We start from the raw sequence: 26903 nt of genomic DNA on the forward strand, positions 1-26903 counted from the left end.
GTGGCGATTCCTCAGGGATCTAGAACTAGAAATACCATTTGACCCAGCCATCCCATTACTGGGTACATACCCAAAGGACTATAAGTCATGCTGCTATGAAGACACATGCACACGTATGTTTATTGCAGCACTATTCACAACAGCAAAGACTTGGAACCAACCCAATGTCCAACAATGATAGACTGGATTAAGAAAATGTGGCACATATACACCATGGAATACTATGCAGCCATAAAAAATGATGAGTTCATGTCCTTTGTAGGGACATGGATGAAGCTGGAAACCATCATTCTCAGCAAACTATCGCAAGGACAAAAAACCAAACACCGCATGTTCTCACTCATAGGTGGGAATTGAACAATGAGAACACATGGACACAGGAAGGGGAACATCACACACTGGGGATGGTTGTGGGGTGGGGGGAGGGGGGAGGAACAGCATTAGGAGATATACCTAATGCTAAATGACAAGTTAATGGGTGCAGCATACCAACATGGCACATGTATACATATGTAACAAAGCTGCACGTTGTGCACATGTACCCTAAAACTTAAAGTATAATAATAATAAAATAAAATAAAATAAAATAAGATTCTATTCTACATACCTTCTCAGAACCTAATCTCCAAAAGGATAGCCTTTTCCCAGTTTAGCTGTGCATGACCTTTAGCAGGCTGCCTAAGTTGGCTGAGCCTCTGTTTCCTCATCTGCAATAATAATGCCCACCTTGGAGGACTGCTGTGAAGGTCAGTGAGATAATGCGCTCTGAGGCATTTAACGCAATACTGCACATAGACGGTGGTAACAAATTCTTAGTTCCTCTCCTTCTCCTACGCCTTTCATTTTTCTTTCAAATTTTCCTCTAGGCTTAGCAAATTACCTCTATTTACAACCTTCTGTGAAATTGTTTGAAACTAATTTCCTGAACTCTGAATGGCATCAGGTAATTATGTATGTAATGAAGGCTTACCCAGCTTACCTAGTAGGATAGTAGGACCCCAGGCTACAGTGGCAGAATGGTAAACACAGGGAATGTGGTGTGCACTGCACACTGCCAAATGGGAGAATTGCTCTCAAGGCTTGAGTGGCAGCTTTGCCTCATCCTGAGTCACTGAGGAATAGATGGAGTCCCAGGTTAAAACATGCAGCACAGATTTGTAACTACAAAAGAGGGAACTTGGGCAGCTGATCAATGGAAGAAACACTAGACAAAGAGGCAGAGGTTCCTCAACTGGCTATTTAATTTCTCAGGGCTTGAATCTCAGCATCTGTAAAATGCAGGGTTGAGTAGATACTCTTCATGCTCCCTTATTCTAATCCCTGCTGACCCCATTTTAAAGATTACCAGTTGTGACATAATTGCAAGTCCAAGAGGCACAGTCCACAAACCTGAAGTAAATTTTATTGAGATGAGCAATTTACAATAAAACACTTTACAGCACATTGGAAAAACTCAAGTTTCACAAATTTTACATTCACAAAAAGAAGTCACTTTTTGCTCAAAGTCACACAGGGACCTCGGGGAAGGGACAGATCTAATGAGCCATCAGTGGGTTCTTCCCAGAGTAAAAGGGTTTTCTCTGGGACTTGGCAGTACTGAAGATCCCTGACTAACAATGGTTCAACTTAGGATTTTTAAAAATTTTATGATGATGCAAAAGCAATACACATTCAGTAGAAACCATACTTCACATATCCATACAACCATTCTGGTTTTCACTTTCAGTACAGTATTCAATAAATTACATGAGATATTCCATACTTCATTACAAGATAGGCTTTGTGTTAAATGATTTTTCCCAACTGTAGGCTAATATAAGTGTTCTCAGAGCATTTAAGGTAGGCTTGGCTAAGCTACGATGTTCAGTAGGTTGGGTGTATTCAATGCATTTTCAACTTCCAATATTTTGGACTTACGATGGGTTTATTGAGATGTAAGTCAAGGAGCTTCTGTATTCCTAGACACCCTCAGAGAGGAGTGAAGTGCAACATCCTCCATGCTTCCCAGAGCAGGACACACCTTCTGTATGCCTGCTGCCTTGTCTCATTCTGGTTCACAGAATTTCTATGGCAGCTTTCAGATGAAACCATTAGCTACTTCTTGACACACCACAGAGACAATAAGTACAGGCACATGAGCCATTTGTCCTGAAAAATCCATCTGGGGATCCCTGTGGGCTTAGAAGACTCTGTCTGCCCAATGAAAGTCATGGTTTTGCCCATAATTCAGTAAGTGAGCTTTCAAAATCTTGTGTCTTGAAAATTTTCAACCATCTTCATAAATAGAAACTAGGATAAAGAACCCTCATAGTTCATTACAGGGAAGCAGATGATGTGAGCAAGTGCAGTTTCAGTTAACAGCCAAGAGGTCTAAGTGACAAACTCTTTCTCCCTCAAACCTTAGTTTCCTACTGAGCTCATATCCATGCTTTGCTTTCAGAGTTTATCTGGTGCTAGAAGAAAACCTAAAAGCAGTGTGTCAGTAACAATTGTTTAGAGCAGGTGAATTAAGCTCGATTCTGCCTGACAGGTCTCTTTTCTGGGTGACACAGTGAGTCACTCAGGACCAGACAGAAGGTGATAAAAACAATCAGTCCCTGGAATGAGATTTCTCTGGCAAGTTAGACCCTTAAGAATTGAGGTTTCTTAAGGATGCATAAGTTTCTGTAAGTGAAAGTGACACCTGAACCACTAAAATGATGTTGACAGCGAATCTCCTTTTGAGAAATGGTGTGAAAAAACCCTCATTATTTAGACAACACAGCGAAATGGCCTTTCTAGACAGCTTGGGAGGATGAGGTGTCTAAGCGCAATTACTTCCAGCATATTGGAAAGCCTGCTCCCTCATCTCTTGTGAAAACAGAACAATGTTTCACCACCACTTGTTTTGTGCAATTGCAGGAGAGAAGGAATCATGCCTCCTGGTTGAGTTTGATTCCCTGGTTCATCTTGAGGCTGCCTCTAAGGAGGGGCATGTGAGCCAGGCCCTTCCCACCACTGTCTACAATAGGGGGCAGTTCTGTCTGCGTGGTGACAGGCTTCACCTTGGGTTCTTCTCACCTCTTCTTCAACTCTTCTGGTGGACACCCCTGGGAAAGGTACCCCTGATTCTGTTAATCATTACAATCTAAATGAAAAAGTATAAATGAAAAAAAAGGGCCAGGCACGGTGGCTCACGCCTGTAATCCCAACACTTTGGGAGGCCTAGGCAGGTGGATCACGAGGTCAGGAGATCGAGACCATCCTGGCTAACACGGTGAAACCCCGTCTCTACTAAAAATGCAAAAGATTAGCCGGGCGTGGTGACGGGCACCTGTAGTCCCAGCTACTAGGGAGGCTGAGGCAGGAGAACGGCATGAACCTGGGAGGCAGAGCTTGCAGTGAGCCGAGATCATGCCACTGAACTCCAACCTGGGTGACAGAGCGAGATTCCATCTCAAAAAAAAAAAAAAGGTCAAGCACACATGCACACAGTCACACATACAAAGGAAAACGTTGCAAATAGAGCCACAGCATGTTCACAGATGTTATCACGAATGGATGGGATAAGAGAGTGATTTTGTGTGTGTGTATGTGAGTGTGTGCTTTTCTGAATTTTTCTAAGTGGCAATAATAATTTCCCTTTGTTTTAAGGAACCCAAGTTGGTCCTTTCTTGTCTGGATATTGCTAGGCCACTGAAGACTTAGGATTCATCATGGCCCAGTGACTCCAGAAAGTGAGGCATAAAAATCTCCACGCCCGCTCTGGCTTGCTGGCATTTCCCTGGCCCGTGTACCTGTTTCAAGCAGAGCTCTGTGCATCTGGGTCACCACACCCAAAGTATGATTTAGGTCTCCCTTCGGGATGCTCAGCAGTAGGAAGGGCTGTAAGGCAGCAGCTGCCCCACAGATGGAGGCAGTTGAATGATTCAGCCCCCATCTGGGCCAATGTTGTCCTCGCTCCTCTTCCTCAGAGATACAGGCTGCTGTGCCTCCCAGTGTTTCTTAGATGGGAATTTATGAACACATGTCTAGTTGGTGGTGCCTTTTAGTTTTCACATCACATGGGGCTAGGAGGCTGGACAGTTTCCTAGGAATTCAAGAGTCCTACAGCTTCTGCAGGAATGTGTTTCCAGCACTCTGAAGATCATGTGTGAGAATAGGCTCTCTTTCCCTGCCTCAGGTGGAGACAGACCCCTCCCACTCCCTCTTCCCAACCTCCTCTAACTCATCATCACAATGGGTTCCACAGATGACAAGTCTGTCTTCCCAGACTGGAGTTGGGAGGTGGGCAGGTTATTGGCAAGGGGAGCCCTCTGGCCATCATTCTTCTCTGTCCAGGCCACCCTGAAGGAAGGAACCGGGGAGGGTGGCCTGTCCTCCTGAGGCTTGGGAGGTCTTTGACACATGCTCAGTAATGCCTTTAGCTCAATCCTGAAGTTCTCGTTCAGCCAGCAGTATATGAAGGGGTTATAGCAGGTGCTGCTCATGGCAAACCAGTGGAAGGCAAAGTAGAGGGCATTGTTGGTGCGGATGACCTTGCTGGACAGGAGGAGGACGTAGCAGTTGAGGGGGAACCAGCAGAGGGCAAAGAGGACTACCACCAGCATCAACATCTTGATGGTCTTCTTCTTTTTGCGCCGCAGGGCAAGGTACTGCTCTGTGGTCACATCACCAATCATGTTACACAGCCACAGTTTCTTGGCCACACGAGCGTAGGCCACAGAGATGATGAGGAGGGGCAGGATGTAGAGCAGGATGAAGGTGGCCAAGTCCAGGTACTTCCAGAAGAGGTCAGCTGGCTCAGGGAAGTCTGGCAGGCAGAGGGAGCGCACAATGTCCTCACTGGGGGCAGGAAGTGGGGAGGGGGAGAGAGGTAACAGAAAGGAGATATTAGTGTGGAAAGGCTTCATTCCAAGAAGCACTGGCCTCTCCTTCCACTGGGCTCCTGGTACATCCATCTAATATAGCACTTTTAATGCTGTAGCCTAATTATCTGATTACATTTCTGCCTCCCCCACTAGGCTGAGAATTGCATAGAGGTAAATAATACACCTGAATTTCTCCATGTTCCCTTAATCTTGTGCAATTCCTAGCCCACAGTAGAGACCCAAAAAATATTTGTTGAATAAATGAATGAATGCTCATGTTCCCAGGTTGAAAACTAACTCATCCTTGAGGAAATCCTAGAATTTCCCACTGTGCTACTTCCCCATTTTAAAGGGAAAACTAAGGCATAAAGAAAAGAAATGATGGATCTTGAGCATATGAGTGGTAAAGCCTGAACTAACATCCCTTCAGCCACTCATAGAACAAGTATTTATTTTATATGGAATGTACCCCAGTCCTCTTCAGCCTTTTTAGGAATATCCATGTGGCTTGATGCTCTATGTTCTATGTCCTGGTGGTCATCACTAACAAAAGAGAGAGGAAACTTCCTTTGCTTTTTTTAGGGGGGAAAAAAAGTCCTCCATGTGGAAAGGTAGAAGGGCAGCCTGGATGTTGGGGGGCCTGGGTGTGTGATTCATTTCAATGTCCTAGAATTCCTGGAGGGGGCCTTTATAAATTAGTTGAAATCCGCCTTCCGGGCCTGTTTCTCTTGACCCTGCTTTTGTCACAGGAGTGAGTGTGTGTGTGTGTGTGTGTGTGTGTGTGTGTGCGTGCTGCAGGTGGGGTGGCACATGGCTCCTGTGGCAGACACTCCCTGGATCCCTGCAGTCTGGAGAACCAACCCCCCAGCAAGAAACAGCTGGCACCTGTGATCTTCTAGGTGCCTAGGACTCCCCTAAGGCCACTCAAGGCCCTTCCCACGATTCACTACAGCCATAATTGGTCGGGAGTTTCCAATTTTCCTAGGAAAGACCTGTAATAAAAGACTGAGAGACGGAGAAATAGGAAAGCCCAGTTACCTGGCCTCAAGTTGAGGCAAACTCTGCATTTTCAGTCTGCCCCAGAGCCTCCTGTGGGGCAGGGGCAGCTTCCCCTGAAATCATACCCTTCCTTAGTCTCTCCCTGGTCTCTGTCCAGCTTCTGCCACTCTCTTTCCCATTGCTCCTGGGAGCACTGCCTCAATTAGCCACTTGCAGGTGTACCTGCCTTTATCGCAAAACCTGTCTCTAAGGAAGCTCATCTAACACAACAAATGAAGCCCAGCACAGTGGCTCATGCCTGTAATCCCAGCACTTTGTGAGGCCGAGATGGGCAGATCACCTGAGGTCGGGAGTTCGAGACCAGCCTGACCAACATGGAGAAACCCTGTTTCTACTAAAAATACAAAATTAGCTGGGCATGGTGGCACATGCCTATAATCCCAGCTACTCGGGAGGCTGAGGCAGGAGAACCCAGGAGGCAGAGGTTGCGGTGAGCCGAGATTGTGCCATTGCACTCCAGCATGGGCAACAAGAGTGAAACACCATCTCAAAAAAAAAAAAAAAAAAAAAAAAGCAGGAGTTATAATCCTAATCTCTGATAAAACAGACTTTAAGCCAACAAATATCAAAGGAGACAGAGAAGGGCATTACATAATGGTAAAGGGATCAATGCAGCAAGAAAAGCTAACTATCCTAAATATATGTGCACCCAATACAGGAGCACCCAGATTCATAAAGTAAGTTCTCAGAGACCTACAAAGAGACTCAGACTCTCACACAATAATAGTGGGAGACTTCACCACCCCACTGTCAATATTAGACAGATCAATGAGACAGAAAATTAACAAGGATATTCAGCACTTGAACTCAGCTCTCGACCGAATGGACCTAATAGACATCTGCAGAACTCTCCACCCCAAATCAACAGAATATACATTCTTCTCAGTACCTCATCACACTTATTCTAAAATTGACCACATAATTGGAAATAAAACACTCCTCAGCAAATGCAAAAGAACGGAAATCATAACAGTCTCTCAGAGCACAATGCAATCAAACTAGAACTCAGGATTAAGAAACTCACTCAAGGCCGGGCACGGTGGCTCATGCCTGTAATCCCAGCACTTTGGGAGGCCAAGGCGGGCGGATCATGAGGTCAGGAGCTTGAGACCATCCCGGCTAACACAGTGACACCCCGTCTCTACTAAAAATACAAAAAAAAAAATTAGCCGGGCTTAGTAGCGGGCACCTGTAGTCCCAGCTACTCGGGAGGCTGAGGGAGGAGAGGCGGAGCTTGCAGTGAGCTGAGATCACGCCACTGCACTCCAGCCTGGGCGACAGAGTGAGACTCCGTCTCAAACAAAAAAAGAAAGAAAAAAAAAAAGAAACTCACTCAAAACCACACAACTACATGGAAACTGAACAACCAGCTACGAAATGACTACTGAGTAAATAACGATATGAAGGTAGAAATAAAGAAGCTCTTTGAAACCAAGGAGAATGAAGACACAACGTACCAGAATCTCTGGGACACATTTAAAGCAGTGTGTAGAGGGAAATTTATAGCACTAAGTGCCCACAAGAGAAAGCAGGAAAGATCTAAAATTGACACCTTAACATCAAAATTAAAAGAACTAGAGAAGCAACAGCAAACAAATTCAAAAGCTAGCAGAAGGCAAGAAATAACAAAGATCAGAGCAGAACTGATGGAGATAGAGACAAAAAACCCTTCAAAAAAATCAATGAAACCAGGAGCTGGCTTTTTGAAAAGATCAACAAACTTGATAGACCACGAGCAAGACTAATAAAGAAGAAAAGAGAGAAGAATCAAATAGATGCAATAAAAAATGATAAAGGGGATATCACCACTGATCCCACAGAAATACAAACTCCAATCACAGAATACCATAAACACCTTTACACAAATAAACTAGAAAATCTAGAAGAAATGGATAATTCCTGGACACATACATCTTCCCAAGTCTAAACCAGGAAGAAGTCAAATCCCTGAATAAACCACTAACAAGTTCTGAAATTGAGGCAGTAATTAATAGCCTACCAACCAAAAAAAGTCCAGGACCAGACGGATTCACAGCCAGATTCTACCAGAGGTACAAACAGGAGCTGGTACCATTCCTTCTGAAACTATTCCAAACAATAGAAAAAGAAAGAATCCTCCTTAACTCATTTTATTAGGCCAGCATCACGCTGATACCAAAACCTGGCAGAGACACAACAAAAAAAAGAAAATTACAGGCCAATATCCCTGAGGAACATGAATGCGAAAATCCTCAATAAAATACTGGCAAACTGAATCCAGTAGCACATCAAAAAGCTTATCCACCATGATCAAGTCGGCTTCATCCCTGGGATGCAAGCCTGGTTCAACATATGCAAATCAATAAATACAATGTATCACATAAACAGAACCAATGACAAAAACCACGATTATCTCAATAGCTGTAGAAAAGGCCTTCAACAAAATTCAGCACCCTTTCATGCTACAAACTCTCAATAAACTGGGTATCGATGGAACGTATCTCAAAGTAATAAGAACTATTTATGGGGTGGTTCCAAGATGGCCGAATAGGAAGAGCTCCAGTCTACAGCTCCCAGTGTGAGCCACGCAGAAGACAAATGATTTCTGCATTTCCAAGAGAGGTACCGGGTTCATCTCACTGGGGATTGTCGGACAGTGGGTGCAGGACAGTGGGTGCAGCACACCGAGCATGAGCCGAAGCAGGGTGAGGCATCGCCTCACCCGGGAAGTGCAAGGGGTCAGGGAATTCCCTTTTCTAGCCAAGGAAAGGGGTGACAGATGGCACCTGGAAAATCGGGTCAGCGGCAGCTAGGCTGGGGGAGGGGTGCCCGCCATTGCTGAGGCTTGAGTAGGTAAACAAAGCTGCCAGGAAGCTTGAATTGGGTGGAGCCCAATGCAGCTCAAGGAGGCCTGCCTCCCTCTGTAGACTCCACCTCTGGGGACAGGGAATAGCCAAACAAAAGGCAGTAGAAACCTCTGCAGATTTAAATGTCCCTGTCTGACAGCTTGGAAGACAGTAGTGGTTCTCCCAGCATGCAGCTTGAGATCTGAGAACGGACAGACTGTCCTCAAGTGGATCCTTGACCCCCGAGTAGTCTACCTGGGAGGCAACCCCCAGTAGGGGCAGACTGACATCTCACACGGCCAGGTACTCCTCTGAGACAAAACTTCCAGAGGAACGATCAGGCAGCAACATTTGCTGTTCACCAATATTTGCTGTTCTGCAGCCTCCGCTGCTGATACCCAGGCAAACAGGGTCTGAAGTGGACCTCCGGCAAACTCCAACAGACCTGCAGCTGAGGGTCCTGACTGTTAGAAGGAAAACTAACAAACAGAAAGGACATCCACACCAAAACCCCATCTGTACGTCACCATCATCAAAGACCAAAGGTAGATAAAACCACAAAGATGGGGAAAAAACAGAGCAGAAAAACTGAAAATTCTAAAAATCAGAGCGCCTCTCCTCCTCCAAAGGAACATGGCTCCTCACCAGCAATGGAAAAAAGCTGGACGGAGAATGACTTTGATGAGCTGAGAGAAGAAGGCTTCAGACGATCAAACTTCTCCGAGCTAAAGGAGGAAGTTCGAACCCATGGCAAAGAAGTTAAAAACCTTGAAAAAAGATTAGACTAATGGCGAACTAGAATAACCAATGCTAAGAAGTCCTTAAAGGACCTGATGGAGCTGAAAACCATGGCACAAGAACTACGTGACAAATGCACAAGCTTCAGTAGCAGATTCGATCAACTGGAAGAAAGGGTATCAGTGATGGAAGATCAAATGAATGAAATGAAGCGACAAGAGAAGTTTAGAGAAAAATGAATAAAAAGAAATGAACAAAGCCCCCAAGAAATATGGGACTATCTGAAAAGACCAAATCTACGTCTGATTGGTGTATCTGAAAGCGACGGGGAGAATGGAACCAAGTTGGAAAACACTCTGTAGGATATTATCCAGGAGAACTTCCCCAATCTAGCAAGGCAGGCCAACATTCAAATTCAGGAAATACAGAGAATGCCATAAAAGTACTGCTCGAGAAGAGCAACTCCAAGACCCATAATTGTCAGATTCACCAAAGTTGAAATGAAGGAAAAAACGTTAAGGGCAGTCAGAGAGAAAGGTCTGGTTACCCACAAGGGAAAGCCCATCAGACTAACAGCTGACCTCTCCACAAAAACTCTACAAGGCAGAAGAGAGTGGGGGCCAATATTCAACACTCTTAAAGAAAAGAATTTTCAACCCAAAATTTCATATCCAGCCAAACTAAGCTTCATAAGTGAAGGAGAAATAAAATACGTTACAGACAAGCAAATGCTGAGAGACTCTGTCACCACCAGGCCTGCCCTAAAAGAGCTCCTGAAGGAAGCACTAAACATGGAAAGGAACAACTGGTACCAGCCACTGCAAAAACATGCCAAATTGTAAAGACCATTGAGGCTAGGAAGAAACTACATCAACTAATGAGCAAAATAGCCAGCTAACATCATAATGACAGGATCAAATTCACACATAATAATATTAACCTTAAATGTAAATGGGCTAAATGCTCCAATTAAAAGACACCGGCTAGCAAATTGGATAAAGAATCAAGTCCCATCAGTGTGCTGTATTCAGGAAACCCATCTCATGTGCAGAGACACACATAGGCTCAAAATAAAAGGATGGAGGAAGATCTACCAAGCAAATGGAAAACAAAAAAAGGCAGGGGTTGCAATCCTAGTCTCTGATAAAACAGACTTTAAACCAAAGGCCATTACATAATGGTAAAGGGATCAATTCAAAAAGAAGAGCTAACTATACTAAATATATATGCACCCAATACAGGAGCACCCAGATTCATAAAGCAAGTCCTTAGAGACCTACAATCACACTTAGACTCCCACACAATAATAATGGGAGACTTTAACACCACGTTGTCAACATTAGACAGATCAATGAGACAGGAAGTTAACAAGGATATCCAGGAATTGAACTCAGCTCTGCACCAAGTGGACCTAATAGACATCTACAGAACTCTCCACCCCAAATCAACAGAATACACATTCTTCTCAGCACCACAGTGCACTTATTCCAAAATTGACCACATAGTTGGAAGTAAAGCACTCCTCAGCAAATGTAAAAGAAGAGAAATTATAACAAACTGTCTCTCAGAACACAGAGCAATCAAACTAGATCTCAGGATTAAGAAACTCACTCAAAACCACTCAACTACATGGAAACTGAACAACCTGCTCCTGAATGACTACTGGGTACATAACGAAATGAAGGCAGAAATAAAGATGTTCTCTGAAACCAAACAGAACAAGGACACAACATACCACAATCTCTGGGACACATTTAAAACGGTGTGTAGGGGGAAATTTATAGCACTAAATGCCCACAAGAGAAACCAGGAAAGATCTAAAATTGAAACCCTAACATCACAATTAAAAGAACGAGAGAAGCAAGAGCAAACACATTCAAAAGCTAGCAGAAGGCAAGAAGTAACTAACATCAGAGCAGAACTGAAGGAGATAGAGACACAGAAAACTCTTCAAAAAATCAATGAATCCAGGAGCTGGTTTTTTGAAAAGATCAACAAAATTCATAGACCGCTAGCAAGACTAATAAAGAAGAAAAGAGAGAAGAATCAAATAGATGCAATAAAAAATGATAAAGCAGATATCACCACTGATCCCACAGAAATACAAACTACCATCAGAGAATACTATAAACACCTCTATGCAAATAAACTAGAAAATCTGGAAGAAATGGATAATTTCCTCGACACATACACCCTCCCAAGACTAAACCAGGAAGAAGTTGAATCTCTGAATAGACCAATAACAGGCTCTGAAATGGAGGCAATAATTAATAGCCTACCAACCAAAAAAAGTCCAGGACCAGATGTATTCACAGCCGAATTATACCAGAGGTACAAGAAGGAGCTGGTACCATTCCTTCTGAAACGATTCCAATCAATAGAAAAAGAGGGAATCCTCCCTAACTCATTTTATGAGGCCAGCATCGTCCTGATACCAAAGCCTGGCAGAGACACAACAAAAAGAATTTTAGACCAATATCCCAGATGAACATTAATGCAAAAATCCTCAATAAAATACTGGCAAATCGAATCCAGCAACACATCAAAAAGCTTATCCACCATGATCCAGTGGGCTTCATCCCTGGGATGCAAGGCTGGTTCAACATATGCAAATCAATAAACGTAATCCAGCATATAAACAGAACCAATGACAAAAACCACACGATTATCTCAATAGATGCAGAAAAGGCCTTTGACAAAATTCAACAGCCCTTCATGCTAAAAACTCAGTAAATTAGGTATTGATGGGACGTATCTCAAAATAATAAGAGCTATCTATGACAAACCCACAGCCAATATCATTCTGAACGGGCAAAAACTGGAAGCATTCCCTTTGAAACCTGGCACAAGACAGGGATGCCCTCTCTCACCACTCCTATTCAACATAGTGTTGGAAGTTCTGGCCAGGGCAATCAGGCAGGAGAAGGAAATAAAGGGTATTCAATTAGGAAAACAGAAAGTCAAATTGTCCCTGTTTGCAGATGACATGATTGTATATCTAGAAAACCCCATCATCTCAGCCCAAAATCTCCTTGAGCTGATAAGCAACTTCAGCAAAGTCTCAGGATACAAAATCAACGTGCAAAAATCACAAGCATTCTTATACACCAATAACAGACAAACAGAGAGCCAAATCATGAGTGAACTCCCATTCACAATTGCTTCAAAGACAATAAAATACCTAGGAATCCAACTTACAAGAGATGTGAAGGACCTCTTCAAGGAGAACTACAAACCACTGCTCAACGAAATAAAAGAGGATACAAACAAATGGAAGAACATTCCATGCTCATGGGTAGGAAGAATCAATATCTTGAAAATGGCCATACTGCCCAAGGTAATTTATAGATTCAATGCCATCCTCATCAAGCTACCAATGACTTTCTTCACAGAATTGGAGAAAACTACTTTAAAGTTCATATGGAACCAAAAAAGAGCCCACATTGCCAAGTCAATCCTAAGGCAAAAGAACAAAGCTGGAGGCATCATGCTACCTGACTTCAAACTATACTACAAGGCTACAGTAACCAAAACAGCATGGTACTGCTACCAAAACAGAGATATAGAGCAATGGAACAGAACAGAGGCCTCAGAAATAATGCCACATATCTACAACTATCTGATCCTTGACAAACCTGACAAAAACAAGAAATGGGGAAAGGATTCCCTATTTAATAAATGGTGCTGGGAAAATTGGCTAGCCATATGTAGAAAGCTGAAACTGGATCCCATCCTTACACCTTATACAAAAATTAATTCAAGATGGATTAAAGACTTAAATGTTAGACCTAAAACCGTAAAAACCCTAGAAGAAAACCTAGGCAATACCATTCAGGACATAGGCATGGGCAAAGACTTCATGTCTAAAACACCAAAAGCAATGGCAACAAAAGCCAAAATTGACAAATGGGATCTAATTAAACTCAAGAGCTTCTGCACAGCAAAAGAAACTACCATCAGAGTGAAGGCAATCTACAGAATGGGAGAAAATTTTTGAAATCTACTCATCTGACAAAGGGCTAATATCCAGAATCTACAAAGAACTCAAACAAATTTACAAGAAAAATCAACCCCATCAACAAGTGGGCGAAGGATATGAACCAACACTTCTCAAAAGAAGACATTTATGCAGCCAACAGACACATGAAAAAATGCTCATTATCGCTGGCCATCAGAGAAATGCAAATCAAAACCACAATGAGATACCATCTCACACCAGTTAGAATGGCAATCATTAAAAAGTCAGGAAACAACAGGTGCTGGAGAGGCTGTGGAGAAATAGGAATACTTTGACACTGTTGGTGGGACTGTAAACTAGTTCAACCATTGTGGAAGTCAGTGTGGCAATTCCTCAGGGATCTAGAACTAGAAATACCATTTGACCCAGCCATCCTATTCCTGGGTATATACCCAAAGGATTATAAATCCTGCTGCTATAAAGACACATGCACACGTATGTTTATTGCGGCACTATTCACAATAGCAAAGACTTGGAACCAACCCAAATGTCCAACAACGATAGACTGGATTAAGAAAATGTGGCACATATACACCATGGAATACTATGCAGCCATAAAAAATAATGAGTTCATGTCCCTTGTGGGGACATGGATTAAGCTGGAAATCATCATTCTCAGCAAACTATCACAAGGACAAAAAACCAAACACCGCATGTTCTCACTCATAGGTGGGAATTGAACAATGAGAACACATGGACACAGGAAGGGGAACATCACACACTGGGGACTGTTGTGGGGTGGGGGGAAGGGGGAGGGATAGCATTAGGAGATATACCTAATGTAAATGATGAGTTAATGGGTGCAGCACACCAACATGGCACATGTATACACATGTAACAAACCTGCACATTGTGCACACCTACCCTAAAACTTAAAATATAAAAAAGAAAAAAAAAGAAAGATTTATGACAAACCCATAGCCAATATCATACTGAGTGAACAAAAACAGGAAGCATTCCCTTTGAAAACTGGCATAAAAGAAAGATGCCGTCTCTCACCACTCCTATTCAACATAGTATTGGAAGTTCTGGCCAGGGCAGTCAGGCAGGAGAAAGAAAGAAAGGATATTCAAATGGGAAGAGAGGAAGTCAAATTGTCTCTGTTTGCAGATGACATGATTGTGTATTTAGAAAACCCCATTGTCTCAGCCCAAAATCTCCTTAAGCTGATAAGCAACTTCAGCAAAATCTCAGAATACTAAATCAATATGCAAAAATCACAACCATTCCTATACACCAATAACAGACAAACAGAGAGCCAAATCACGAGTGAACTCCCACTCACAATTGCTACTAAGAGAATAAAATGCCTAGGAATACAACTTACAAGAGATGTGAAGGACCTCTTCAAGGAGAACTACAAACCACTGCTCAACAAAATAAAAGAAGACACAAACAAATGGAAAAACATTCCATGCTCATGGATAGGAAGAATCAATATCACGAAAATGGCCATACTGCTCAAAGTAATTTATAGGTTCAATGCTATACCCATCAAGCTACCACTGAGTTTCTTCACAGAATTGGAAAAAACTACTTTAAAATTCATATGGAACCAAAAAAGAGCCCGCATTGCCAAGACATTCCTGGGCAAGAAGAACAAAGCTAGAGACATCACGCTACCTGACTTCAAACTATACTACAAGGCTACAGTAACCAAAACAGCATGTTGCTGGTACCAAAACAGAGATATAGACCAATGGAATGGAACAGAGCCCTCAGAAATAACACCACACATCTACAACCATCTGATTTTTGACACACCTGACACAAACACACAATGGGGGAAAGATTCCCTATTTAATAAATGTTGTTGGAAAAACTGGCTAGCCATATGTAGAAAACTGAAACTGGACCCCCTCTTTACACCTTATACAAAAATCAACTCAAGATGGATCAAAGACTTAAACTAAGACCTAGAATCATAAAAATCCTAGAAGAAAGCCTGGATACCATTCAGGACGTAGGCATGGGCAAAGACTTCATGTCTAAAATACCAAAAGCAATGGCAACAAAAGCCTAAATAGACAAATGGGATCTAATTAAACTAAAGCGCTTCTACACAGCAAACGAAACTAGCAATCAGAGTGAACAGGCAACCTACAGAATGGGACAAAATTTTTGCAATCTATCCATCTGACAAAGGGCTAATACCCAGGATCTACAAAGAACTTAAACAAATTTACAAGAAAACAAACAAACAACCCCATCAACAAGTGGGCAAAGGATATGAACAGACACTTCTCAAAAGAAGACATTTATGCAGCCAAGAGACATTTGAAAAAATGCTTGTCATCACTCATCATCAGAGAAATGCAAATCAAAATTACAATGAGATACAATCTCACACCAGTTAGAATGGCAATCATTAAAAAGTCAGGAAACAATTGATGCTGGAGAGGATGTGGAGAAATAGGAATGCTTTTACACTGTTGGTGGGAGTGTAAATTAGTTCAACCATTGTGGAAGACAGTGTGATGATTCCTCAAGTGTCTAGAACTAGAAATACCATTTGACCCAGCAATCCCATTATTGGGTATACACCCAAAGGATTATAAATCATTCTACTATAAAGACACACGCACACATATGTTTACTGCAGCACTATTCACAATAGCAAAGACTTGGAACCAACCCAAATGTCCATCAATGATAGACTGGATAAAGAAAATGTGGCACACATACACCATGGAATACTATGCAGCCGTAAAAAAGGATGAGTTCATGTCCTTTGCAGGGACATGGATGAAGCTGGAAACCATCATTCTCAGCAAACCATCACAAGAACAGAAAACCAAACACCACATATTCTCACTCATAAGTGAGAGTTTAACAACGAGAACACATGGACCTAGGGAGGGAAACATCACACACTGGGTCCTGTCGGGAGGTGGGGGGCAAGCGGAGGGACAACATTAGGAGAAATACCTAATGTAGGTGACGGTTTGATGGGTGCAGCAAACCACCATGGCACGTGTATACCACAAAACTGCACATTGTGTACATGTACCCCAGAATTTAAAGTATAATAAAAAAAAATTTTTTTAAAAGACATACCAGTGACCACCACCACCACCATCAATAAATGACAAAAATCACTCTAGGGGGCCGGGCGTGGTGGCTCATGCCTGTAATCTCAGCACTTTGGGAGCCCAAGGTGGGCGGATAACCTGAGATCAGAAGTTCGAGACCAGCCTGGCCAATATGGTGAAACCCCGGTTCTACTAAAGATACAAAAAATTAGCTAGGCATGATGGTGCGTGCCTGTAATCCCAGCTACTTGGGAAGCTGAGGCAGGAGAATTGCTTGAACCTAGGTGGAGGAGGTTACAGTGATCTGAGATCCTGCCATTGTACTCCAGCCTGGGCAATAAAACGAGACTCTGTCTCAAAAAAAAAAAAAATCACTCTAAGATCATTCATTCATTCAGTAAATATGTACCAAGAGCCTGTTATGTGGAGGTGGTAAGCTAAGTGTTGAGATCACCGAGATAACAAAGAAACTGGGCCAATTCTTCCCAAACTGACAGTCCAGCAGGGAGATCACCTAATGAACCAGTTGAAGTTTTAAAAAACTGAGTGTTGAAAGAAAGACGTTCTCATTCAGTGACAGCATATGATAAACATGCACGGTAGGTGGGGGAGGTAGAGAAGCCTGCCTCAGGCTCAGGCATGCATGCAGATTTTGTTTGTAGATAGTGTGAGACGTTTACACCTTGCTCCTTTTCAACAAGGCCTTGGTGACTGGGATCTCAGGCTGCGTAAGTACGGCACCCTGGTGACAGATGCTGATAATTATTGCTTTGTCCTTGCAGAGAACCCGGAAAGAGAATAAGGGAGAAGCTAAAGAAGAGAGAAAGCAGACAAAATGTAGAGGACAGGCATGGACCAGCAGGTAACAGGATGGGAGCGAGCCAGAGAAAGACTCAGTAAGGCAGGTACTAGTTACTCAGAGAGTTGTGAGCTCCTGGGGGCCTCAGGTATCCCTTGGTGGAGCCTGACTCGGGAGAAGACACAAGTCCCCAGGCGGATCCCAACGAATTCATCTCACCTGTATTTGAAGGTAAATAATTTCTGGCAGATAGCATGTGGGAGTGAAAAGAAGGTAGCCATGGTCCAGATGACAGCGATGTAGATGACACCCTTTGTGATTGAGATCCGGGGTTTCAAGGGGTGCATGATGACCTGGAAAACAAGCAAACCACATCACTAACTGAAGACGTTTTGGAGCAAATCAGAAATCTGGGTCAGGCGCAGGTGCTCACTCCTGTAATCCCAGCACTTTGGGAGTCTGAGGCAGAAGGATCACTTGAGCCCAGGAGTTCTAGACCAGACTGGGCAACACAGTGAGACCCTGTCTCTATATATTTAAAAAAATGAAAATACATAAATAAATAAAAAGAAATCTGGATGGCACAGCTCACTTGTCACATAAGGCAGGCCCTATTGATAAAGTCAAGCACCCCTTATGTTCATTATTGAGCCCCTGAGCTACATCAGGTAGCTGCTGGGGGAGAGGAGGCCCAGCCATGCCCCCACTCAACAGCCCACCTCCAGAGGAGGAAAGAAAGGGTCATCTGGATTCAGAAAACCGGGGCAGGTCATCTGCCCCGCTGGTCATACTCAGGCTGAACCAGGGTCCAGTGAGAGGACTGGGGAGGGGTCCAGGAGGAAGGCTGCTCGCATGGCACCACGGCAAGGCTAGGAGAGGAGCAAGCCCACGGTCAGCCCCCACCTCCTCGGGACCTGAGCTCATCTTCCCATGATTCTAGACCCCTTAGATTATGATGGACTCTGAGAGGGTCTGAGCTGACAGACAGGAAGAGGCCATTCTCATCACTCATCCTGGGAAGCTGCACAGACACTTATGTGGGAACTCCCAACATGTTTATGAAAGCCATTACTAAAATCGCACCAGGGCCCAGCTCTCACACGCCTACAATAAAGTCAGTGTTACAGGCTTCAGACTGAAATGCATCTTGGAGTTGCTACTGTATATCAATCAATTATCCTAAAAGGTTTAAATAAAGACTTAGGGATTTAAAACCATCCTCATTTTCGGATGAGAAACATTATTTTTTGAAAAAGGCATTTGGGATAGGTTAGTCCAGGGTTGGGGGAAGAGGTCAGGAAGAGCTGGCACCACCTCTAGATGCCATCCCAGAACACACTGGACATTCTGGCTGTGTCCCGAGCTTTTTTAAATTCCTCCCAATGTTTTCAAGGTTTTATGGGAGGAAGCAATGAGGCTTCAGAAGCTGACAGCACATCTCCCTTCTGGATTCAGCCATCTCTGCCCCTCATACTCTTGTGTTCAGATTGCTGAAGGGAGTGGCAGCCTGGGGCAGAGGCTCCAAGCACTTCTCAAGGACTCTGCTGGCCTTGGGACAGAGCCCCTTGTTGGGGTATATGTTGCAGTAACATGGTCAACATGAGCAAGGCTTTGCCCCCATTCCCCAGACCCATCCTTAGCCCATGGTCAATGCTCAGTTGCGTTAATCTGGGGTAAGCATAGGCCAGGTAAAAGTAATCAGAAGTCCTTCTAGTTAAATTAAGGGAGATGGTTAAGAAAAGGCAGGAAATATTTATATGCAAGCTTTTCACACTTTACACTAAAGCATCTGCAACATAAATTAAGAGTTGATTCTTACAAAATTCTGGCATTTCAGAGATAAAGAGATGTCAAATTTTGACTAGTCCCATTCCTTACCAGATGCTGGAATCTCCTCAAATACCTCCCCATCAAGTTGTCATCCTCACTTTGCTCTAATATGGCTGGTGACATGAAACTCATTACCTCCCAGGCAGGTTTGTCCACCTTTAGACACTTCTATGAGAGAATTCTTCCCACATTGGACTGTATCTTTGAACCTGCATCTTTGAAGCCTCCTATCCCATGGTCCTTGCTGCATCTCATGGTGCTACTCAGAATAAATCTCATCTTTCTGTGTCTGGTGGCCCTCATAATACTGGCCTTGTAGATTCCTTTGAGTCTTCTCAGAGCAGCATGGTCTAGTGACTGGAACATGGGCTTGGAGCCAGACAGACCTCAGTCCTAATCCTAGCTTCACCATTCACAGGCACATGATCTCGGAAAAGCTACATATGCACTTTCCTGAGCCTCCATTCTATAATTCAGCATAGGTCTAAGCGTACAACGTGAGTTCATTGAGTAAGCATGGAAAAGGTGCCTGGCATGAAGCTGTCCTACTTAGATATCCTGGTCAGTTCCTTTCACCATATATACCCATGAGCTTCCCATGGGGGCAGAACTATTAGAACACCTTCCTGACCCAGGGCCACCATGCTCCACTGCAATGCCTGCTCCTGCCACCTGGACATCCTGGCTTGTTTTCCGTCTGAACAGCCTGAATTGGTGAATATTCATCTCTCACTCATCTCTGACCTGCAATTACTCCTCTCTCCTTTCATCTGTGATTTTCCGGGTTTGCTTTTCTATCCTCAAACAAGCTCACTAATTTCTGAGACAGAAAATGCCAGCAATGGCCGGGCATGGTGGCTCACGTCTGTAATTCCAGCACTTTGGGAGGCTGAGGCGGGTGGATCACCTGAGGTCAGGAGTTCGAGACCAGCCTGGCCAACATGGCAAAACCCTATCTCTACTAAAAGTATGAAAATTAGCCAGGCGTGGTGGCGGGCACCTGTAATCCCAGCTACTCAGGAGGCTGAGGCAGGAGATTTGCTTGAACCCAGGAGGCGGAGGTTGTAGTGAGTCGAGATGGTGCCACTGCACCCCAGCCTGAGCAACAAGAGTGAAACTCTGTCTCAAAAAAAAATTACGACAAAGGGCTTAATATCCCTAACCTATGTGTTCATGTTGATCAATAAGAAGAGAAACACACTCATTGAAAACTGGGCTAAAACACTGTCTTCAGAGCCCCTGCAACTTCCAGGAAAGGGAAGCAAGAGAGGGAAGAGCAGAGCATTAGGGGTAGGTGCCCTCACCTGGTGGCGATCCACCGCAATGGCTGTCAGTGTCAGTGCTGAGACGTGCAGTGAGCAGTACTGGGCAAAGCGGCTGACATGGCACATGCCCTTCCCAAATATCCATGTGCTGTTCACAAAGCGAACCTGGAGATGAGCCCAAAGATGTTAGGAGACAGACAGGCCTTGACTTTGACACCCATCCCTAGAGGTCTCTGAGGAGCATGCCCTTAGGGGGATTCCTCCAGCTCCTCCCTTCTTTCTGTCTATGATACTGAATTGTGGAGTAAACATGATTTTCTCCAGCACAACTCATTTTCATTCATTCAATTCAACAAACCCTGATCATGCTTCTGGGCCAGGCTCCATTAGGTGCCAGGAGAGCCTGGGAAGGATGTGTGCTTTGGAGTTGGACTTCCCACCTCTAATAGTTTCTTACTGTGAGGGCTTGGGCAAGATAGGTAACCTCTCTGAATCTGTTTCCTCATTTGCAAAAAAAAAAAAAAAAAGCCCTAAAAAATCTCTTCCTTATAGGCTTAGTATAAGGTTTAAATTTTTTAAATGTCTGTAAAGGGCAAAACACAATGTCTGGCAGATTGTTCAGATATTATTAGAAGTAAATAGTAGCTATCTTTATGTGCAATAACAAAATTCATTCTTGGTCCACACAAGTTCACTCTAGTAGGGGAGACATATCTGAATTGTCACAACATAGCATGTGGGCTGTGCTGGCAAATCTTGGCTAAACTGGCCTTGCAAGTCATCATCTGGGGAGGACACCCAGGGACCTGGAGAGGTGTGGACAGGTGTGGGGAGAGAAGACAAGCTCCCCAAACCGTGTAGGGCCCTAGAAGCAGGCCCGGTCCTTATCCCACATCACCCAGCACTATTTACTCATTCGATTCGTACTTGAGCAGCTCCTGTGAGTAACGTCCCATGCCTGAGAGAGATTGAGCATTGATTCTGATTAAGGAGTTTGCAGCCAGGGCAGAGGAGGGCTCAACTCAAGTGCAAGACAGAAAGTAATCAGTGCTCTGTAGAGACTGATTAAAGGGCAATGGGGCCACCACATAGGGATGGGAGTGGGCAGAGGCACAGAGGCATAGAAATAGGGCAAGTCGGCCCAAGAGAAGGAGTATAATGTAGTGACTTACAGCAGGGTGTTTGCCACTGATCACTGTGACCTTGGGCAAGGCATTGGGCCCTCTGAGCCCCACTTTCCTCATCTGTAAAATGGGCTAACCCTTTTCACATGGTTGTTACATCAATCAAGATTGTTAACACATGTAAAGTAGGTACAACAGTGCCTAGTACATAGCAAGTACTTAACGCTATCAACTGCCATTATTATAACATATGAGACATTTGAACTGAAGAGGGATTTGCACATGTGGAGATGAGGACAAAAGGCATTGGCACTGGATCAGAAATCCCAGGACCTGTTTGGGGAATAAGGAGTGGATTGGTTTGTCTGGAATGTGTGAACAAGAGTCATGTCAAGTCTGGCCAGATCTTGAAACTAGGACAACAGACCAGGGATGTTACTTTCTTTGCAGAGGGCAGGGAGGAGCCATTGAGGCTTTTGAGCAGTTCAGTAACATTATAGAGCTAGAAATCTTCAGCTATTCCAACTTCTCACCCTTCACATTGGGATTACCAAATCCAACCAGTTCTGCCTCTCACTGATTTTCAAAATTGTTCCCTCTTCTTCAGTCCCAAGGCCATGGGCCTTGTGGGGTACCCCATTATCTCTCCCTTGGACTATTATAACCTCTGAACAGCTTTCCCAGTTCTCCAGGTTTGTCACCTTGGAATTCAGCCTTCACACTCCTGACAGCATTTCTGCTAACCACAATCATATTGTTGTCACCCTCCTGCTTGGAATCATCCTGGCTCTCAGGACACAGTATCCAGGCCCCTTCACAACCTGGCCCCACCTTTCTTTCTGGCCACCTCCGCTTCTCCCTCCCCTGCCCACTCCTCCGCTGTGCTTCCTGACGCTCCAGCTTCATTGAGCCACTCAATGTTCCCTCAACACAAAATGAACTTTGATGCTTCGATGCCTTTGTTCTCCCTGGTCCCTCTGTCTGCACTACGTGTTCATCTCAACCCGGGAAATTTCTATTCAGTCAGGTCCTGTTGAAATGTCACATTCTTTGCAGTCTCCTTTGACCCTCTCGTGGGACTCTGATGGGTCAGAATGAAAGACTCCCTCCTCTACATTCTCTGTGCATCTATCTCTATCTACCATGGGAACCGTAAGTAATTGTCTGCTTTTCTGTCCATCATCAGAGCTAGGCTTCATGCTGACTGCAGTAGATTAAGTGGACAGGAAGGGAGACCAGGGAAGAAGGATATTGTTGCCAATCAGGCAAAGGCAGGGATGCCTTTCCCGATGGGGGAGCCTGTGCTGAGTAGGCCAAGGGGTTGGAAGTCCCTCCCCACAACCTTCTTCCTTTCCTACCTGCCAGCACCTTATAAGCTGTAATCCAAGTTTGGATTGGGGCAGCTTGATGGGTCAGGTTCAAGGCTAAGCTGCTTTGGCTCATACTGGAGGGGGTGCTGGGTTCTGAGGACCTTGACATCCTGTCTCTTGCAGGAGATCCTCTGGGGCAGGTATTGCCAGCTCTCAGGTGTAGCCTGTCCTCGCGTCCGTGGCCTCCCTACCCCTTCTTGTGTCTGCTGCAGATCCAGCCTTGTATCCTGGCTCTGGGCAGCAGCAAAAAAGGCCATGTTCTGTGGCTTCCCAGTTCCCAACCTAGGTAGCACAGCCCAACCGTACCACTGTAGGTTCTCAGGTCAGAAACCAAGGGAGGCGCCAACGGGTGGCAGGGATGTTGTTGTCTTGTGCTTTGAGACACCCAGGGAGGAGGGGAGTATTTGAAAGCCCACTCATCCTTGGGTAATGCCCAGGGGATATTAAGCGGCCATCAATACGTTAGATGTAGGCTGAAAGGAGATCAGAACAAGTCCAGGGTTTGGAGTAGCAGAAGCTAAACATGGTCCAAGAGTGTCCTTCACTCCCAGCTGGCTGGTTAGTGGACCGACCTCTGGATTTGAGTTAGGGGATGGAATTCTCATCCTGGCTCTGCCAACTACTGGCCAGGTGGCTTTGGACAAGGGATTGAACCTCTCTGTGCCTTAGTTTTCTCATCTGCAAAATGTGAGTAATATTCTAATAAGTGAAGATGAGAAAGAGAATGTGAGGGTACTTTTTCAATATAAGATTTGGAAGGATGTTCACACAGGTGATGGACTTGCGGGGGTTCATCCTGTGTTTTTTGCTTGTCTGTTATATCTGGTTGTGTATGAGAGATAGCAGGGAGACAGACACAGAGGGATTAATAGATATTGCTTTAGTAATCACTCAATTAACAAAGTTACTCCATAAAATGAAAAAATATAACACACTAGAGAAACATGCAGTATAACTGTCACTATGGTTGCTCAGTCATCGCCCTTACAGTCCCAAATCATCCATGAGAGCCACATTCCCCGGTCACAGCGGGACACCACCAGCGCTAAGTAGCCAGGGCTTGGGGAAGAATCCCATCAGCTGCCAATGTGCAAATGCCCCCAGCCTGCCCAATCTCTGGGGCCCAAGCCCACCTCCCCTCATTTCTTCCTCAATGCAGACCTCAAACACAGCCTCATTATCAACCCACAGAAGGGAAATGCACTTTAAATAAGTGGTCTGGGAAAATGCACTTAATGTTCCATTAACAATTAGCAATTGTTTGATATTTCAGTTGTAGCACAAAGCAGTATCCCATGGGTACGGGTGGGCACTGAACAGGCTGCAATTCAGAGGGAGGGGGACCTGATCATCTCTGCTGACATTTCAGGGGCATTGATTTACTGCTCAATTATCAAGCAAGCCCAGACCCAGTGAGATTAAACAGGAAATGGTCATTCATTTCCAGCTGGCTGCAGACACTCAAACCATTGACCCAATGCCACTGCCGCAGAAGCTCTGGCTGATAAGGCGATGAGACAGAAAAAAGTGGGGAGGAATCAGAGAGTGAGGCAGGGGAGAGAGGAAGAGAGGTGAGGTGGGGAGAGGAGAGGAGAGAGAATAGAAGCATAAAATCACAGAGAGACTGACAAGAAGAAAAAGAGATAACAGGTGAGGAGACAGAGACAGATGAATAGGGACGCCGAAAGACAAAAAAAAAAAAAAAAAAGATGAGGACACTGAGAGATAGAGACAGAGAAGAGAGACAGAAAGACTTCAGAGAGAGAGACAGAGACTGAAAGAAAGACTAAGAAAAACAGGAGAGAGACAAGAACCGAGATGACAGAGGAGGGAGAAAAGAGACTAGGACAGGAAGACAGAGGCAGAGGAGAGGACAAATGAAGAGGAAGAGAGACGTGGAGAGAGAAGTGGGGACCCACAGGGAGACGCAGAACGGCAGAGGGAGGCCGGATAATTGAGAGAGGAAAGGGAGACGAAGACAGAAGGTGGGGCGGCAGGCAGCGGGCCCCTTACCAAAGTGAAGGGGGTGTTGAGCAGCGTGATCATTATGTCGGCAACTGCCAGGTTGACGATGAAGAGGCTGGTGGCCGAGTGCATTCGCTGGTTCTTGAAGATGACATGACAGACCAGGACGTTGCCAAAGAGTGAGAAGACAATGATGAAGGAGTAAGCCACAATGAGCAGGGCTTTCACCGTGGGGTTCTGGGACTCAGCGCCGTAGCGCCTCCTGCCCACAAAGTTCTGCCAGTCGGAGAAGGTGTAGTTGTTCCAGGAGAAGAAGTGCGAGGCATTGGGCACGGCCAGGGCCGCCTCCAGGCTCTGCTCGTCGGCCCGGCCCTCGTGGGGCTCGGTGGCTCGCACCAAGGGGAGGAGACAGAGCAGCAAGAGGTGAGGGACCATTTTGCAGGAGCCACCCCTCCCCTGGGAGCCTGCGGGCCGGGCGTCCCCTCCCGCTGGGCTCGGAGCGCGCAGCCGGGGTGCGGGGCGCACAGCATACAAGGCCGTCCCGAGGAATCAGGGAGCCCGGACCCGCGGAGCACCGCGCCGCCCGCCACCAGCCCGCGGTCGGCACGCCAGCTCCGGGTTTGTTGGAGCACTTTTATATCTCTGCTCCCACCAGGCTGCTAGGGAGCGCCTCTGCCTATTGGGCAGCGCGGCGTCTCTCGCGGCGACGGTGACGCGCTCTGGCTCTGACAAGCCTGGCTCCCCCCACCCTACCGGGTGGCGCCGTTGCTGACCCCACGCCCAGCCGTTCCCACTCCCGCCCGAAACTCCTCCGACAGGGCTTCGCTTCGGGGGCTCAGTCCCCAGCGCGTACACACTCGCGTGGTGTCGGCTTAGCCTCTTGTAAAGGAAGCAGGCAGGCAGGTGGGAGGAAGCCCACAGGGGCACTTGGGATGATGAGGGGGCATGTTGGCAAAGCCGGGTCAGTGACAAGGATATATTCCATTTGTTTCCACCTAAGCCTTAGCCTTGGCACAGTTTCAATATCGAAGTGGATCGCTGCGTCCCGGCGGTCCCAGGAAAAAGGCAAACCAAAAAATAGAGACGTTAAGGATTCTCCAAGTCCCCGGAGTATCCAGATACCAGAGGTGCTGGAGGGCTTATTAAAGGATTACAGTTTCTTTGACAGCCCCCAGGAATGCAATCTGGGGAGCTTTGTTTTTCAAGGAAACTCTTCAAAGCAGTTCGGATACCATCAAAGAAGCGAAGGAAAAGAGGAGTTTAGCTGTGTGCTCACCTCTTGGGTAACTTGAATTTTTCTGCCATGGAAGTCCTTGAAGCTTATCTTTAAGGGATATTATGACCCATGCTGTTTTTCCTTCCCCATCTACTTCTCCAGGAAACCTTGCTATCCTGCTCACCCGTTTTCACTTCCACTGTGAAAACTCTCCCAGTCACTGGGTCCTCTGCCACCCACAAGCCTGTAGTAAAGACCATGGGCTCTGTAATTAGGGTTTAATCCCAGCTTTGTCACTTCCTAGCTGTGAAATCTTGGGCAAGCCATTTAACATTTTTGGCCTTGGTTAAAAGGCTTTCTTTTCCTAAATGTGAGGTTTTCAGAGACCCCTGTATACATCTCTCACTGCATTGCCCTCTGGTGCAAGACATGCAATATCTGGTTGACTACTAGTAACCACCCCTGACCCCCATCAGGAAACACCATGTAGATTCTTTACATTGTGTCAACGTGCCCTGGGGAGCAATGTCCTTGGGCTGGGACCCAAACAATGACTCAAACCTAGGTATTACTCTTGTCTCTAGTTTTCCACTTCACATGTACTCTTCAAGCAACTGTGTCTGGAGGAAAGGATGGCTAGCAGATAACCCTCAATTATACTGAAGGACCTGGCAGGTCTCACAGGATTAAATGGCTGAAATAGGGGATTATGTGATAGATCCTAGAAGGGACAAGGTGCTAGGCCGATGAAATAATACATCTTTAGCTCCAGGAAATAAACCAAGAGACTGCCTGTGAACACTGAAAGCTTG

General features: G+C 45.2%; 1 protein-coding gene across 2 annotated transcripts; it reads right to left on the bottom strand.

The window, feature by feature from the left end:
• Window positions 1-1380: 1380 nt before the first annotated feature.
• Window positions 1381-25482, bottom strand: GPR83 (G protein-coupled receptor 83). Of its 2 annotated transcripts, XM_522151.8 has the most exons (4): window positions 24924-25482; window positions 20456-20581; window positions 17541-17674; window positions 1381-4824 (listed from the first exon to the last, which is right to left on the bottom strand). In XM_522151.8, exons 1-4 carry the CDS (start codon window positions 25308-25310, stop codon window positions 4203-4205), a joined length of 1269 nt encoding a protein of 422 aa, XP_522151.2. In that variant the 5' UTR covers window positions 25311-25482; the 3' UTR covers window positions 1381-4202. The 2 variants fall into 2 exon arrangements, with proteins under 2 accessions (XP_522151.2, XP_009422276.1); XM_009424001.5 differs by lacking the exon at window positions 20456-20581.
• Between the last annotated feature and the right edge of the window lie 1421 nt (window positions 25483-26903).

This window comes from Pan troglodytes, chromosome 9 (genome assembly GCF_028858775.2).
Source record: "Pan troglodytes isolate AG18354 chromosome 9, NHGRI_mPanTro3-v2.0_pri, whole genome shotgun sequence".
Lineage (NCBI taxonomy): Eukaryota > Metazoa > Chordata > Mammalia > Primates > Hominidae > Pan > Pan troglodytes.

Coding starts and splice junctions, on each gene's coding strand:
- GPR83 (XM_522151.8), bottom strand. CDS start 25,310: ATGGTCCCTCACCTCTTGCTGCTCTGTCTCCTCCCCTTGGTGCGAGCC. Junction 20,582..24,923: donor TCAACACCCCCTTCACTTTG/GTAAGGGGCCCG, acceptor GCTCATCTCCAG/GTTCGCTTTGTGAACAGCAC. Junction 17,675..20,455: donor TTGCGGTGGATCGCCACCAG/GTGAGGGCACCT, acceptor CTTGTTTTCCAG/GTCATCATGCACCCCTTGAA.